This window comes from Gastrolobium bilobum, unplaced genomic scaffold (genome assembly GCF_033153095.1).
Source record: "Gastrolobium bilobum isolate Gb01-03AN ecotype WA unplaced genomic scaffold, APGP_CSIRO_Gbil_v1 utg97034, whole genome shotgun sequence".
Classification (NCBI taxonomy): domain Eukaryota; kingdom Viridiplantae; phylum Streptophyta; class Magnoliopsida; order Fabales; family Fabaceae; genus Gastrolobium; species Gastrolobium bilobum.
Window position 1 is genome coordinate 10190 of NW_026895889.1, and position 19052 is coordinate 29241.

Consider the following 19052-nt stretch of genomic DNA (forward strand, 5'->3'; position numbering starts at 1 on the left):
GTGACTACATGCCAAGATCTTCCTTTCTATAACCTATTCCAAAAGTGGCAGCCTCAATGCGATGAGAGCATCATGGCTCATGTGACTTAATCCTAATATGAATAGGCTAAAGAGGGGACCTAGCCAAATATTCTGAAAAGAGTTTGTGTCCACTGGGTCCACCCATAATGAAAAATTAGGGTGACACTAAAGCCTACACTGCTGCCCAACTAGGCCTAATACCAACAGATGCCAAAAACTCAACTCAACGAGATCATAACAGGCTTATCAAAATAATACAATCGAAATATTTATTAACTTGATTAATTTTAAAACAGAATACTAATTAATTAATATTGTCTACATAAAAGAAAATTTCTAACAATATACACTCTTTGCCAATCTTTACTTTAGTCGTTAATGTGCATACACCTACAACTTGGCTACGCACCTATGCCATTTATTATTTAGTATATTGTTATCTACACACTCCTGCAGTATCTCTCTCATAGATACTTATGAGGGTACAAATCTCACATTAAGTCATTACCCATCGGGTGAATATTCTCGATCCACCCAAATCGAACAAAACCTAATTGCGAGACATGTCATATAGACTCTAATACACCATTTAACCTATTTCCACCTCTAATTAACCTGGACAAATAAAAAATATTTTAGTAAAAAAAATAAAAAATTATAGTCTATACTAAAATTCTCACGTGTGATATTTGTAATTGAGATTTAGGAAGCAACTTCCAACTACTTAACATGTAATCGCTAGTTTCTTGTCTTATACTGATTACAAAAAGAGAAAAAGGATCTTGCTGAAACATGATGGCATCGTATTGGCAGGGCCACTAAAAAAATTTGGTCTTCTATCAAGTCATTGACACAATTGAAAATCAATTTTCGCCATTCATACAATAATTGTTGATGGGAAATCGTTTAATAATTCATGTCTTAGTGGATTTCTACCAAATATACAGAAAATAAAATTGATTAACATGTTATCTTTCTCCTTCAAAAGTTTCCATATGCTAATTGGCTTGCTCACAGAGAGTGTTTCTAGTCTTACTAAATCAACTAGTTTCCATGTGATCGTTTTCTTCTTCTTCTTTTTTTAGAGCAAAGTTTGTTTCTAAAAGTAAAAAATATCCATCATATCATTATTAGGGCCAACCAGATGCATCTTTGTTTTTTTTTTTTCCTTATTCATTAAGTTTCATATTATAATAATGAGATTAGTATTTCTCATGTTGTAGTATATAATTTTATCTTCTACATACACATAAAAATATATAGGGTTCATGTGGACCCGTGAGAAAAAAAGAGAGAAAAAAAGAAAATATAAACTCCACACACTTTTATATATATGTAAGAGATAAAACTATCTCTTACAATATGAAAAATATTAATCTCTATAATAATTCCATAGAGTTGGTTCAAACTTATATAATTCCTTACATTGGTTGTTGGTCGAATGAGCATTTTGATCATGAAAAACATTCTCTTCCCAAAGAGAGTTTACGTTGGTTGCGGCTTGACTAATTTATCAACAATTTATACTAAAAAACAAAGAATTGTGATGGAATTTGACAAGGGATAGCCAAGGCTAAAGGTTGTATATTTATTGTATGAACAAAACCTCCAGATAGATAAGCCAACACATCGCAAATTGAAAAGATTTTAATGTTAATAACCAATTCAAGTTGCATTAGGTCAAGGTTATGAGAAGCCCAAAGTACACATATTAAAAAGCATAACCATTAAACTAGAATAATAAAAAGAAGGAAAATATTTTTCTCACGTCGTTGGAGATAGCTATCTTATGTTATATACTCATCCAATTTTGTGTCAACTTTTTATTTTTATTTTTTCTTTTGTTTTAAAGTGTGGATCCCACATATTTATCTCCCACATATTTATCTCAGACACATGAAAAAATTATCTCAAGTAACATGAGATTAATAATTTCCTAAAAAGAAATAGTATATGCCAATTTAGTTTATTAAACAGGTGGGCTAAACAGGTGTGCCCTAAACCCACGACCAATTTAATAATAGCCAAAAAAAATGCGTTAATCACTAATAATGAGGGGCAACAGAGCCTTTAAATAATTAGATAAAAACTAGAGGAGGAAAAAATAAAATTTGATAAGGCCAAGGGGAATATGAAAATGAAAGGAATTGAAAAGGAAAGATGGAAGGTGGGTTCCTTACACACATTGGCATCTGTTGGCTTTGGGTTCGGAGCTAGGTTTGGTCGTGTAGACTTTGTGCGGATAAGAACGACCCTTCTCACTCATATTCTTTCTCTCTCTAAGAAACAACACCATCTACCGCCTCCAAGTCCTACAAGAACCCATTCAATTCTCACACCGCCTCACTCTTCTAAAGACAAAACTCTTCACAAAACACACCCACTTGTTCCTTTTTTATTTTTTTTCTTCTTCTTCTTTCTTCTTTCTCTTCTATAATTCATTTTCACAAAAATACACTCACCCGACTTTTTCACATCCAATCCTAAAGACACAAACAGTGTCCAATCAGTGTCTACAAACTGGCGTTCGAGAACCAAGATACCACTGTCCGAGAAATCAAGCCCAAAAACAGGAGAATCATGGTAATCCAAGCTCTCCCTTTTTTTCATTTTCTCACACTAGTTTCACTAAGCCTTCTCTAACTGTGTGTGCTCTGTTTTTTCTTGTTGTTTTTGTTTTTGTGGAAAGTATTTTTTATTTGCGTTTTTGATTATGATTCAAAATTTTGTTTTATGAATAGGGTGCTGGAGGTCCTGATGATGAGGATAGTAGGTGGCCGCCATGGTTGAAGCCTCTGCTCAAAGAGAGCTTCTTCGTTCAATGCAAGTTGCACGCTGATTCACACAAGAGCGAGTGTAATATGTATTGTTTGGATTGTATGAATGGTGCTCTATGCTCTCTCTGTCTCGCTTACCACAAAGATCACCGTGCTATCCAGGTTTGCTTACTATCACTGCCGATGAATTTATCAAAGTTTTCAACTTTCAACAAATTTTATTTTGTATTTTTATAGCCTGTGACATATTTCAGGGTCTTCCTTTCATTGTTGTCAAAACTATCACTTTTTTTCCTTTTTGTGGCGGTCCTGATTAGTTCTTTTCTTGAAGCTTGGTTGAAAAGTCCCCCCTTTCCCCCTCCTCTGCTTTGATTTGAACTTTCATCAATTGGGTTCTGCTTTTAATTTCCATATCCCCTTTGTTTGATGACAAATTCCCATTTAGTGTTTTTTTTTTTTTTTGGTTAATTTCAAGTTTCTGCGTTTAACAATTCAGGGGATGGAGTATAAGTAATCACACACAATGGAAAGTGTTAGCTTTTCAATGCAACAAATTACCATCCCTTTCTAATGTACTTTTTAATATTTTGATTGTTGTTGACAGATAAGGAGGTCCTCATACCATGATGTGATTAGGGTCAATGAGATTCAGAAGGTGTTGGACATCACAGGGGTCCAAACCTACATTATCAACAGTGCAAGGGTTGTGTTCTTGAATGAGAGGCCTCAGCCAAGGCCTGGGAAAGGAGTCACCAACACTTGTGAAGTCTGTGAACGTAGCCTTCTTGATTCCTACCGATTCTGTTCTCTGGGGTGCAAGGTATTTAACCTTCTAAGCATTTTCAAGAAGAAAAGTTCTCATAAAAATGGTTTTTATTTTTTTAATTTTTTTTAATTTTCCTTATTTTCAAGCTAGCACTTAAGATGGGTTGACTTTTCTTATACCCGTGAATGCTAATGTAGGTTTTTTAATTCATTGCTGTGCCCAATATTTGAAATTTTGGGATTTCAACATGTACACTTTATCTTTATGTATGTATTCAATTCAATTTAGTCTTTGATTCTTCATTTGAATTTTTTTTAGTTAAATATTAATCAATTCAACTATGAATTGCAGATTGTTGGAACTTCAAGGAATTTTCAGAAGAAGTCAGCGGCAATGTCATCAGACTCTGAGAATTCATACAGCAGCAGTAGCAGCCATGGCAGACTGAAGAATAACAAATTGCAGAGCTTCACTCCTTCAACACCACCCCCAACTTCAGTTAATTACAGAACAGCCAAGAGAAGAAAGGGAATACCACACCGTGCCCCAATGGGAGGGCTAGTCATAGAGTACTAGACAGTTATTAGTTTTAGGTTATGGCTATAATGGCCTCACATATATTTGCAAAAAAAAAAAAAAAAAAAATGCAAGTTTCTCCATGTCGTTCACCAGTTCCAATACCCGAGCTTTATACTGAAAAAGGCCGGTGCTGGGATTGTTCCCTTCTCTGTTCCCTAGTGGTTAATAGCGTTTGTGTATATAGGAAAAATCAAAATAGAAGTGGTAAAGGTTGAGAAAGTAGAAAATAAGACGTGTGAAATAGTTTGAGAAAAAAAGAATGGTGTAGCAAAATAAGCAAGTTCCTTTCAAACAAAGTTAAAGATGATGAGGAACAATATATGTTTGGTTTATCTATAGAGTAATTCTACTTTAGTTTTGGGGTTAGGGTGTAAATAGTGACAATGTACTCTTTACAAGTGGACTGCCTAATTATGGAATGGTGAATTAATAATAGATTTTATTAAGTCTTGTATCTTAACCCTGTGCAACAATTATTTCGTATTCAACTTTTTTTCTTTATATAATTTTTAATTTTTTAAAGTGAATTTTCTGAATATTACTTGTGATTTTGGTAATGGAGGTGACAAGAGCTTTTGAGACCCGCTTGAGCCGGCTAAAGTGGGGTTGGTCAAAGTTTGGGTCGACATCATGTCCACGTGTAGATTTACAATTGGATTGCAGGAAAGCGAGACATTTGGTTCTCGAAAACAGAGAGTAGGTCAGCCGCCTTTAAAAAAACGAACGATTTTTTTATGGGCGTTTACGTGGTAATTGGGTTGGGGTAACTGGGACCCACATCCATTCTTTGATCATATGGCTGCCTTTGATCAAGTTGATGTTCCCCCAATTATGGGGCAAGATTCTCCTGTTTTTCAAAAATTGGAAGGTTGGTTTGGAATCTTTTAGTTAGTGGCCACAGATGATATTAGCAACCCATTGGCAAAAGCATTCGTGGGTTTGCGGTAAAATGAAGTGGTGGTGTCAGTGATTGGGAACTTTCCCTGCTTAGCATGTTATTGATGAGTCTAATCAAGGATAGTGGGGATGGAATCAATCTAAATGACTAAATGTGATCTTCCCCTGTTAGAGATGGGCATGCAAAACTTCCCTGTAATCAGTTACGGATTTGGAGTAAAGTTTCCTAACCGGAAAAGTTCTTGTCACCCCTTGAGAGAGAAAGGCCCGCAAATCTGAGTCAAGGGTTGCTTGGTGCAATTTGAAATGTTTCCTGATGAAGAATGTCCAAGACTCTGGGATTTATAATGACTTGTTTAATTCGTTAATGTTTCTTAGAGTGTCAGATTTCATGTAACCCTTTTTTTTTCAAGAAGAAATACTTCATATTATTAATTTATATTTTTAGCTCTTTTGACCAAGCTGGGTGATCTGAACAGGAATTTATTTCATTAAAATTAATGCTATTTTAAAATAATTTATGTCTCTGAACAGGAATTTATATTTTAATTAATGCTATTTTATCACACGTTAGTATTAATTATCATCATAAATTATATATATACACCATATATAAAGTAGTTAAGATAATCTACATAAGCTTACAAAAAAAAAAGATAGTCTACATACCAATTATTATTTTAAAAAATAATATCAAATTTATTTAGTCAAATAATGATTAATATCATAAGTAATTTTAATTCATTTGATGAGATTTTCAAAATTCTTGATAATTGAAAAATATTAAGTTTATTAGCAAATGATTTGAGGATTATTTATTTTTTGTTTTTCTATTAGAATTCCAATATTTTATATCATTTAATAATAAATTAAAATTATTTAATAATTATTATAATGTTCCACAAATAACTCTTGCATTCAAGCAATTATGTATCACTCACCCTACTTAAATGATATCAAATACTTTAAATCTTCAGGCAATATAGGAAAGAAAAATTATATAATCATTGACAATAAATTTGATATTTTAAAAATTGTAGATATTATGAAATATCATGCAAGATAAATAATAAATACTTGATTTATTCATGAAATATTACCATATTACATAAGGAATTCAATTCAAGCAAAAACAAATAATTTTAATTATGACTAAATAATATAAAATATTTAGATTAATTCAATCAAAATGGAAAGAATTTCATTGTAAATTATTATTATTAATAACAGATTTCATGTTATTAAATTTGTAATAATTCTAAAAAACGCGTCAAACAAATGAGGATTATTATGGTATTCATTATTATTTAATTAAATGAATTTAATAAAAATTTTAAAAATAATAATTGTTATTTATCATCTTAATTATTATTTATAACTTTAGTTAATACTTATGTGGAATGAGAGAATAAAAGTAAGAAATATAATGAAATTTGGGATGGATGCCACCACATTGCATGATCCTAAGGAACTTGCTAGGGGGTATAACAAGATTGAACTCGCTACGGAGGATAGCGAGTTCCACGTGATCAAGCCGCATGGTGTACTTGCTTCCTCCTATAGTAAGTTTGATCTTATCATATCCCCGGTGAGCAAAATGACAAAAGGAAGGAAAATAAAATAAAATAAAATAAAAAACCAAATAATGCTAATTTGAAACTATTTCTCAAAATAATGCAATCAATTGGAGGGATGCACAACTAGTTACATATAGGACAGTGAGAAACCCATAACTTTTAATAATGAGGTGAAAATAACAAATATTATATTATGAATATAAATACTTACAAGGTAATATAACAGATATTAAAAAAATAATTTATTCTATTTCAAAGCACCGTGCTAAGAATTTTTTGTGAAACATTTTCCAACTAAAAGCATATTTAATAACTTTTGTCAGACTAATGCAGTCAAACAAGTCAAAAGAAATGACGGGACCAGTCCTGTCAGATATTATTACGGGACTACTAGTCCACGTCGGATTCAGCAGGCAGTCCCGTAGAAAAAGTTGACGACACCCAGACCTGTCATGGACATTGACAGCACTCCCTCTTCACATCAGCTCAATGTCTGCCAGTCTCGTCAAATACATTGACGAAACCAAACCAGTTAAACAAAAGTAATCACATCAAAGTGTTTGACGGTATCCATCTTTTACATGCTATCAATTTGGAGGATTCAATTAGAATTATATTTTGATTGAATTAAGTTTTATTATGCTAATAAAATAACTTGAAAAATAATTTAATTAAAATTTTTACCTACTCTATTTTCATTTAATTTTTTGAAATTCCAAGTTATCTCTCGTTACAATTGTATAACTATTAGTTTAATTGACTGTTAACATTCAAAAAAATTTACCTACTCTATTTTCATTTAACTTTTAGAAATTCCAAGTTATCTCTCATTACAAGTGTATAACTATTAGTTTAATTGACTCTTAACATTCAAACTTCAATGCTTTTAAATTGTTTATTTAAAATTTTATTTTTGTATTCAATAAAATAATTTAAAAGTACATAACATAATTTTATTTGTCCTGATGATATAAGCATAAGTTGTGTCAAAATAAATTTTTTCAATTAAATTATTTTTCAAGTTATTTTATTAGCATAATAAAACTTGATTAATGCTTACAGTACTCTAGTAGGACTTTAATTCTATTATAGTTACCTAAAATAACTACGTAGTAACTTTAAAAAAATTATTCCTACCAAAAGTATAAAAAATTAAAATATAATTCTAATTGAATCCTCCAAATTGATATAGGAGAATTAGCATGGAAAAGATGGATATCGTCAAACAATTTGACGTTATTACTTTTGTTTAACTAGTTTGGTTTCGTCAATGAATTTGACCGAACTGACACACAACTTATGTGGAGAGGGAGTGTCGTCAATGTCCATGACGTTAGCTTTTCCTATGGGACTGCCTGCAGAATCTGACCTGGACCAGTAGTCCCATAATAATATCTAACGGGACTGGTCCCGTCATATCTTTTGATGCGTTTGACTGCATTAGTCTGACAAAACTTATTAAATATGCTTTTAGTTGGAAAATCTTTCACAAAAAATTCTTAGTACGGTGCTTTTGCCTAAAGCCTTTTACTTAATTTGTAGTGAAGTACATCACCTATTTTGAGTTTTTTTGGTTTTGATTTTATGCCAAATTCATTTTTCAACTTTCAATTAATTAGGAATAAATGAACACTTATATAGAGTTGTAGGCATAAGAAGAAACTGAATAAGATGACAAAAATCAAATGAAATTTTGTTGAGTACCGAAAAAATCATGTGAAACTACAGAGTGGCTAGTTATGTATCAAAAGTTGTGTATAACATTGTGGGTTGAGATATCTACAGAGAGTGAAATAGATGTCATAGTAATTGATATTTTATCCTTTTGTTTCATAGCGGTTTTTTCCCCCTATATAAACTATCTGGTATTTGATCGTAAAAGGGTGCCGACTAATATGGATTTGAGTTAAGCAAGATCATGAAGGCGGTAAAACTCTTCCCACCAAGTTTTTAACACAATTGCATACTCTGGTTCGAACTTAGGACCACTATAAAACAAAAATATTATTTTCTATATATAATAATAAAAATAAAATAAAATTTAGGGAGGGTGGCCGCCAACCCTAGCCCCTCCCTAGGTCTGCCCTTGGTATAGGGGGTGTGCAACTACCAAGTGATGTAACCAATTGAGTTACGCACACCCCTAAACACAACTAACGAGATTGTGTTACATGGCATGTAACATGATCCTTGTCGTTTGTCTCAAATTTTATTTCCATTAACACCTTTATCCTCTCACTAGGCAAAAAAATTAATATAATGTTTTTTAATAAAAAAAATTACGCATTTATTACAGTTTTAAAAAAAATATGGATCTATTGCACAATATCATGCCTAAAGAGGGCGTCACGTCCTGGTGGGTCATGCCCAAACCAGGCGTGACATGTGATGCCCAAAAAGGGTGTCACCCCCCACCCTATAAAAACCCCCCATTTCCCCATTTTCACCATTTCACTCTCACCCTAACCTCTCTCTAACCAAGTTGTGCTCTCAACCGTCTGTGGAATTTTTTGTAGCAAAGCTCTGCCAACTTAGGTAAGTTCCTAATACCTACTATTTATACGTTTAAATTATAGTGCTACGTTACGAATATGTTAGGATTTATCGTATATTAGAGACTTAGAAAATAATGACAGTGACTTAGGAATTTTGTACCGTGCTATGAATGTTGTAATGACTTAGTAATTTTTTTTGTTACGTAGCTATTATTATTATAATTTAATTATGCATTGGGGTTTAGTGTATATTAAAGACTTAGAAAATAATGATAGTGACTTAGGAATTTTGTACCATGCTATGAGTGTTGTAATGACTTAGTAATTTTTTTTGTTACGTAGCTATTATTATTATAATTTAATTATGCATTGGGGTTTAGCGTATATTAGTGATTTAGAAAATAGTGATAGTGACTTTGTAATTTGTGTACCATGCTATGAATGTTGTAGATTATTAAGAACTTTTTAGTGACATATGTGTTATTATTATTATTATTAAATAATTATGAAATTATTAGTGACTTAGGGTTTAGTATTATTTCATTACAATTTAAATAGTGTCTGAAGTTTAATTAATATTTCATTACAAATAGTTTAGTGTACTACGTATTAATATTATGTCATTAATTACGGTTGTAGTAAATACCTAGGGTTTGTGCTTAATAAATTTGATAATAAATTAGGGACTTGCTCAATTAATGTGTACATAAAATTACATGTTACATGTGATTAATTTCAATGTTGATTTATGTTATATAGTTTTTTTTATCATGGGTGATTCATCATCATCTGGTAATCTTCCAATTTTCTCCAAACACTGGTTTTATCGCCCTAACGCGCCACAGGCAACCTTTATCATACGCACAACATTTCATGCTTAGCTTTGCAGGCGTGCTCTCAATTACAATTGCTTCTTGATGCTCCCTAATGAGGTTGTGCTTCAGTGCCATTTGGACTTCTTTTTTTGTTGCAAATTCTTGGTTCACAAATAACTTGTCACCCAGTTGCCACGGACCTTGTATTTATCCCGATCCTGAAACCGTACCATCAATGCACGATTCTTGTTCGCACTGATAACTCCAATCAATATACAAGTAATGCAGAATTCCTTCCCAAAAAACGATAACAACATCGTCCCCTACATATGGTAATTAAAACATGTTAACACAAACATCCTAAATCAGGTATATAAAAATTCTATAAATTACATGTATGATGATTTTGTAATTATGCGGATGTTGCGGGATTTGAGTGACCCCTGGTTCATGGTATACTCGGATTTGAAACGTGCCCATATCACCACCTTCATCTCCTTCTGAAGCACTAGCATCATCCGTCAGAAGACGTTCTTCCATTGCGATATTTTCATCATCATCGTCGTCGTCTTCTTCGTCATGCATTTCCCAAGTCAGATCATTTTCATCTCCCTCAGAAATGTTAGCAACTGGAGAAGCATGAGCGGCAGACGTTGATGGAAGACGGGGAGAATTTAAAGCAACTGACCTCACAGGTAAAGGAACATCCTCCGATCCGGCAATGTCCACATACAACTCCAGAAAATCTTTCCTTGATTGGTTAAGAAATTCTTCCATTATCATCTCCACATCTTCATCGTCAAACACTTGCAAACTAATGTATTGTTCAGATTGCCATAACCTTGTGGTGATCTAAGTTATACATTGGTTACCTTCAAGACTTAACTTCTGACGAATTCTCTGATGCAGTTCGTCAATGGTTAAGTTGCGTTTGATACGTGTCAGCCTTTTTTCACCTTCAAACATGACACATCGTCGACCTTCTACCTTCCTACCATTGTAATATAACAGAACACGAACATAATCAGAATGTGAAGTCATTTTAAATGGAATAAGAAATAAAATAAAAATACTAAATTATGTTGGAAAAACTCGGTTCCCTCAAGCTCGGCTAAGCAACCTTTGTGCGGAAGTCAATCAACAAGATCCTGATCTCAGATCTCGGCAATACCTCGGCCTGAATGAAGAAAAAGAAGAACAAAACCAGATTTAATGTGGGAAAACCTTCTTGAATGAAGAAGTAAAAACCCACGGGACCTAGTCCAGATCAAAAATCCACTATGAAAATAATGGTTACAATGAATCAAAATACACTAATGTGGTGGTTAACTCAACCTCTCCAACAACGGTGATAATCAAACTACCCTAGAGATGTTTCACTCAAACTCTCTCTAGAGATCTCTCAAATGCAAAGCATAAAGCTTTACTCAAACAATCAAACAATTTTTCTCTCAAATCTGACCTCTCAAATCTGTTCTCTCAAATCTGACCCAGCCTCCACCCACAACTAATGAGTATATATAGAGGAGGTGGAAATTAGGGTTAGGGTTTTTAGGAAACCCCTCAAATGGGCTTGGGCTTAGCATTGAAGGAGGAAGCCCAACAAATCTCCCCCTCCGACTTCAATCCGTCGGTTTCAGCATCAACCCGGCTTCTTCACATCAGTCTTCAAATTTTCTTGTTGGAACCGGCTTTGTCATCATGTTGGACCAATTTTGGTCAGTGTGCACCTTGACGAGTTCGAGCTCTCCACCTTCCACCACATCCCGGATCCAGTGATATCTTACATCAATATGTTTAGTGCGGGAGTGATAGGTCAAATTCTTCGCAAGATGGATTGCGCTTTGGTTGTCACAACCCAGCTTGTACTTGTCTTGATCATGGCCGAGTTCCATGAGGAACTTCTTCATCCACAGCATCTCTTTGCTTGCCTCAGTAGCGGCAATGTACTCAGCCTCAGTTGTCGATAGTGCAACACATTTCTGAAGTCTTGATTTCCAAGAGACAGCTCCTCCGACAAATCTCATCATGTATCCCGTCGTCGACTTCCTTGAGTCGACGTCTCCCCCTAAATCAGAATCTGAGTAGCCTTGCAACTCGGCTTTGCCTTCTCCAAATCGGAGACATAAGTCGGTCGTACCTCGGAGGTACTTGAAGATCCACTTCACTGCTTCCCAATGCTCTTTGCTGGGGTTTGACAAATACCGGCTTACCATTCCAACAGCATACGCCAAGTCGGGTCTAGTGCAAACCATTGCATACATCAAGCTTCTGACGACGGATTGGTACGGGACCTTCATCATCTCATCTTTGTCTTCATCAGATCTCGGACATTGCTTCTGGTTCAGCTTTATGTTTCCGGCAAGGGGTGTGCTCACTGTTTTGGCTTTGTCCATGCTGAATCTCTTCAGTATCTTCTCAATATATTTCTCTTGACTCAGCCACAGTAGCTTCTTCTGTCTATCTCGGATGATCTTGATTCCGAGAATCTGCTTTGCAGGGCCGAGGTCCTTCATTGCGAAGGACGAGCTCAACGCCTTTTTCAGGGCGGCTATCCTCGATTTATCTTTCCCTACAATAAGCATGTCGTCAACATATAACAACAAAATCAGAAAATCTCCGGCCTCATACCTCTTCACAAATACACAGTGGTCAGCTTCAGTCATCTCAAACTTATGATCAAACATGAATGATTCAAATTTCTTGTACCACTGCCGAGGTGCTTGCTTCAAGTCATAGAGGCTCTTCTTCAATCGACATACCAAGTCTTCTTGGTCTGGAGCTTGGAATCCTTCAGGTTGCTCCATATATATTTCTTCTTCTAAATCACCGTGAAGGAATGCCGTCTTCACGTCCATTTGTTCTACCTCGAGGTCCATTGAAGCCGCCATGGCTAACACGGTTCGGACCGAGGTCATTTTCACCACAGGAGAAAAAATCTCCTCAAAATCAACTCCTTTCTTCTGATTGCAGCCTTTCACTACAACCCGGGCTTTGTATCTCGGCTTTTGCCCGTTCTCTTCATTCTTAATCTTATAGACCCATTTATTTTTCAAAGCTCGTCTTCCTTTTGGCAACTCGGTCAGCTCATAAGTCTGATTCTCGTGCAGAGACTTCATCTCGTCTTGCATTGCCTTTTCCCATTCTTCTTTCTCTGAGCTCGTCATAGCCTCATCATAACTCTGAGGCTCACCGTCTTCAGCTTCAACGGTGTATTCATCAGATGGGTATCTCGTAGAGGGTCTTCTTTCTCGAGTTGGATATCTCGGCTGTTCTTCAGCTTGAGGACCCAGTTCATTATTCTCATCTCGGATCTCATCATCAACTCGGACCTCAATGTCTTGGTCATCTTCAGCTTGTTGTTGATCATCATTTTCTTCAATTTCTTGTTTGTCTCCCCCTGCTTCATCTCGGACAGGAGGGATGGGTTCTTCACGTCTGACAGTAACCCGGACTTTGGGCTTCAAGATGTTATGAATGTTCTCATGCTCATGAAAGATCACATCTCGGCTTCTCACTATCTTCTTATTGATTGAATCCCAAAGTCGGAACCCGAACTCACATGTCGGCGAACCAAGATAGATGCATTCTTTTGTCTTTGCATCAAGTTTGGCCATTTCATCTTTAGGGATATGCACGAAAGCTCGGCATCCAAACACTTTCAGCTGATTGTAGGCCGCTTTCCGACCTGTCCAGACTTCTTCTGGAATTTCTCCTTCAAGTGGCCGTGGTGGTGAGAGGTTGATCAAGTCAGCAGCAGTTTTGACAGCTTCTCCCCAGAATGATTTCGGCAATCCGGCATTGGATAACATGCTTCAGACCTTCTCTTCAATAGTTCTGTTCATCCTCTTAGCAAGTCCATTCAACTGTGGAGTCTTGGGGGGCGTCCTCTCAAGTCGAATCCCGGCCGCTCTGCAGTATGCATCAAATGGGCCGCAATACTCACCACCATTATCAGATCGGACCACCTTCAATTTCTTGTCAGTCTCCCTTTCAACCATAGCATGGAATTCTTTAAAGGATTGGAGTACCTGGTCTTTAGACTTCAACAAATATACCCACACTTTGCGGGAATGGTCATCAATAAATGAAACAAAGTACTGAGCTCCTCCAAGGGATCTTTCCGACATGGAGCAGACATCAGTATGGACGAGGTTAAGAATATACCTGCGTCGTCTAGGTTGATCCGGTCTCACAAAAGAAACCCGATGCTGTTTTCTAGCTAGGCAGTGCGTGCAACTCTCCAATGCTTGGCCTTTCAACCCGGTCAGTAATCCTTTCTTGTTCAGGATCTGTAGCCATTTCTCGCTCATGTGGCCGAGGCGCTTGTGCCATAGCTCCAAGCTAGGTTCATCTCGAACAGAATTGGCTTCTCCGCCATTGATTTTTCCTTGCATCACGTACAAGGAGCCTTCCTTCTTACCTCGGGCCACGACCAAGTTTTCCTTGGCCAGCTTCCATCTCACACTACCGAAATAGTTCACTAACCCGGCATCGTCAAGTTTGCCTACCGAGATTAGGTTCAAACGCATGTCAGGTACATGCCTCACATCCTTCAACACAAGTCGGCACCCGACATCCGTGGTCAGAGTTACATCGCCGACACCAACAATCTTGCTGGTCACCTGATTTCCCATCTTCACGACTCCAAAATCACCACCTCGATAAGAGGAGAAAAAACCTTTGTGTAGAGTAACGTGGAAGGAGGCACCGGAGTCAACAATCCAGGTGCAGTCATCATATGCAACATTCAAATAATTATCCTCACCAAGGAGGAATATCTCGGCATCAGGGTTGGCAGCTACCGCAGTGGTGCTCTTGTCTTCCCTCTTCTTGGGAATAATCTGATCCGGCTTCACAGAACCGTTCTTCTCGTCATTCTGCAGGGTCCAACAGTCTGGCTTCTTATGGCCTGTCTTTCCAAAGTAAAAGCAATTCAACTCATATTTCGGCTTTGACCGACCTCTGGACTTGCCTCGTCTGTCACGACCTCTACCTAGGCTTTTGCTTCTACCGCGGGAGTCGGATTTCCCTTTGTTCTCAGCAACATTGGCCTCAGACCTACTCGAAGTACCTCGTTTTCTTCTCCTGGATTCTTCGCCCAGGAGGCTGTCTGTCACGACATCCATCTTCAATTTTCCATCTGGAGTCGAGTTATTCAGGGTCACCACCAGAGTATCCCAGCTTTCTGGCAGCGAGCTCAACAGCAGCAATGCCTGCAGTTCTTCATCAATTTTCATATCAGCCTTTGACAGCTGATTCACAATACCTTTGTAGGTGTTCAGGTGTTCAATCATGCTCATGCCGTCCTTGTATTCAAGCTTAACAAGTCGGCGAACCGGGTGTGCTTTGTTCCTGGGAGTCTTCTTCTGAATCATGGACTCTAATTTCGTCCACAACTCATACGCGTTCGTGAATTCGGACACATGCTCAAAGAGGCTTTTATCAATATATTTCCTGATCGTGGCTACCGCCTTCCGACTCAGGATCTCCCACTCCTTATCTGTTTTGCCTGCCAGTCTCTCATCAAGGATAATGGGATCATGCAGATCTTTGCAGTAGAGATGATCTTCCATCATCGGTCTCCAATAAGTGAAGTTGTCTGCGGTCAACTTGAACATATCTCCATCATGAGTTATGCCACTGGTCTCCATCTCGTCTCCCTCAGAACCCGTCGAACCTGGCTCTGATACCACTGTTGGGAAAACTCGGTTCCCTCAAGCTCGGCTAAGCAGCCTTTGTGCGGAAGTCAATCAACAAGATCCTGATCTCGGATCTCGGCAATACCTCGGCCTGAACTTCACCAGGTCGGGCAGCGCAACGGAACAATCAAAAACAAAAACAGGAGAGAGAGAGAAGAAGAACACAACCAGATTTAACGTGGGAAAACCTTCTTGAATGAAGAAGTAAAAACCCACGGGACCTAGTCCAGATCAAAAATCCACTATGAAAATAATGGTTACAATGAATCAAAATACACCAATGTGGTGGTTAACTCAACCTCTCCAACAATGGTGATAATCAAACTACCCTAGAGATGTTTCACTCAAACTCTCTCTAGAGATCTCTCAAATGCAAAGCATAAAGCTTTACTCAAACAATCAAACAATTTTTCTCTCAAATTTGTTCTCTCAAATCTGACCTCTCAAATCTGTTCTCTCAAATCTGACCCGGCCTCCACCCACAACTAATGAGTATATATAGAGGAGGTGGAAATTAGGGTTAGGGTTTTTAGGAAACTCCTCAAATGGGCTTGGGCTTAGCATTGAAGGAGGAAGCCCAACAAATTAAAGATAACAATTGTGTATGTAAAATGTAAGAATTGATGGTAGAGAAGAGATGTGAAGAGTGCATAGAGTGATTGGGAATTATATAGTTTTTTGACCCATTCGCGCCCAAGGGGGGCGTCAAGGCCGCATGTGTCACGTCCAAAATGGGCATCACATGTGACGCCCCATTTAGGCATCACCCATGTGGGTGTCACGCCTAAACGGGGCGTCACACGTGATGCCTATTTTGGACGTGACATTGTGCAGCAAATCTGTAATTTTTTTAAAAACTGTAATAAATACGTAATTTTTTAATTAAAAAACATTAAATTAATTTTTTTCCCCTCTCACTATACTCAAATTTCATTATCACTAACTTTTTTTTTTTTTTTTTTGTAAATTCACTAACTTCATCATGATGTAAGACTTCTGAACAACCTATTTAAAATACTCCTAAAAATTTTAATGTTTTTAGAAACCAAAATTATTAATCAATTTTCATTTTTCCTTTTAAGTTAAAATATCTTTTTGTTTCATATATCAATCATTTATACTTTCAAATTCATTTTTTTCATATAATTAAACTAGAAAAAGGGACAATATGACCCAATATATCTCACAAGTAGTGCTATATGGTTAATATAAAGCTTCAAGAGTAGATTTATATAAAGAAATAATAAATAAATAAAACTTAAAGAATAGGTTCCTTTTCAAAAATTGAAGATAGAATTATTTTAATTGTTTTAATAAGTGATTTTTATTAATGATTTAAAGGAATTTGCTAATTAAGGAGAGTCATAACATCCTAGTTAAAAAATTAAAATAAATATTGATAAATTTCAATTAATATTTTTTAATATATAAAGAAATTAAGCACATATTTATTATATTATTTTTAAAGTAATTAGGATCATTTGACTAAAATATTAATTGTTCTTAAATAGCATCCTTCATTTACTAATAAGATCCTTATTTGTGTTGTTTATCAAAAAAAAAAAAAAAATCCTTATTTGTGTTTAAATTAGTTTATTTAAAAAAAAGTATTTAATATACTAATTTACCATAAAAGTGCTCTCTTAAAATTGTTAGACAAAGCTGATCTTCTTAAAATACTTTTTACTTAATAAAAATTACTAAATAAAAATTTAATTGGATTTAATATTTAAGAATAAAGAAATATTCAATACTTATTTATTTAATATTAAATAAAATCATTAAAAATATAAATTACTAAAATTAAAAATTAAAATTCTATTTTCAATCTTAAATTAGTAACTCACTTCCTGAAGTAATTCTACACTTGGGACTTAATCCCTATATTTCGTTATGTGTATTATTTAAGGACTAATTTACATAATAATTAATTTTAGAGACTAAATTATAAATAAAGAAATATTTTATGATTTGAATTACTAATTTCTTCAATTACTCATATGAAATATACTCTATCCGTAGATGGATGATTACAGATAAACACTGTTAAATGACTCGTATACAGGTTATGTGGAATTCATTCATTAATTGTAGATTGTAATACCTTATACCTACGTGGTTCCCAGGGTATCGACGTGTAGCAGCGTGTACCCTATACTTCCCAAAATACTAAGAGCTAAAGGCCATTACTTGTCTTGTCTTTCTTTTTCGTTCCTTTTGTCTTTTTTTTTTTTTCTTTTTGTGAGAATGTTTATAATGTATAATTTTAAAAATAATCTTTATCCTCACCAAAAAAAATATTTATTATTTTTATTAATTACATAAAAGTATTAATGTTTCCAATCTTTAAAATAATAAATATTTATAGTTTTATTCAATAATTTCTATACTAAATTCTTTAATATATTTTAAATATGTATCTTAAAAATATGTATGGATTGAATCGTGTTTAAAAAAATAAGTGATAGAATTTTCATTTTTAAATTAAGAGAATTATATAATATTTATAAATAAAGAAGAAATGATTAAAGGATTTCATGAACCCATTTTTTTTAAGCATAAAAATAACTTAAATTAAATATATTTACTTACGAACCCATTATTTTATTTTTTAAGAATAAAAATAACTTCAATTAAATATATTTACTTATGAACACATTATTTTAATTTTTAAGCATAAAAATAAAATAAATTAAATATATTTACTTACAAACCAATTATTTTTCTTTTTAACTCTTTTCTTAAAAAAACATGCATTCCAAACTACCAAAATTCAACTATTTTGTTTATATTTTTACCTTCCTACTTTTTTCTTTTTATACTTATGCTTTTTTAAGCTTAGACTGGCCCCCTCTGCATTGTTTTTTCACTCACCTACCGTTCCAAGTCACGTGTTTAACGTTTTTCACTCTTTCCAAGTTTCTTATTTCCTTTTCGAAATTACCCTTTATCGTAAAATTAATCGACGACCTTTTCACAAGCACTGTGTTTTTTTAAAAAACATTTACACGTTTTAATGTGCTCAAAAACTCATTTATCAATTTAGTATTACGGAAAGGCACATACGACTTTCTCTTTGATCAAATCAAATAAAATAAAAAAACGTGGCATCATCATACTGCCTTGTAGTTAATTCAGTTTCCCCTTTAATTAATTCATTTTCTTAAAAATCCCTAGAATTCAATTTCTCGTTAATATTAACGGAAATAATATTTAAAATAATTTAATACTATTCTATGAATTATATAGATGTCCTTTACTAATTTCACAAGTAATTTAATGTAATTGAATTTTGAAAAAATTGGATAATATTTTTCATGTGTAAATTAACCTTAACTTTAGGTATAAAAATATGAAAAACATTATTAATAAATGTTATAGGAGATAAATTTAGCTCCTACACATATATAAATAGTGTTATAA

The 19052-nt window shown here is 34.8% G+C and overlaps 1 protein-coding gene across 1 annotated transcript; it reads left to right on the forward strand.

The window, feature by feature from the left end:
- Positions 1–2311: 2311 nt before the first annotated feature.
- On the forward strand, positions 2312–4614 carry LOC133296617 (protein RGF1 INDUCIBLE TRANSCRIPTION FACTOR 1-like). Its single transcript, XM_061495635.1, has 4 exons — positions 2312–2604; positions 2763–2960; positions 3403–3618; positions 3916–4614. Exons 1-4 carry the CDS (start codon positions 2602–2604, stop codon positions 4138–4140), a joined length of 642 nt encoding a protein of 213 aa, XP_061351619.1. The 5' UTR covers positions 2312–2601; the 3' UTR covers positions 4141–4614.
- Positions 4615–19052: the final 14438 nt, after the last annotated feature.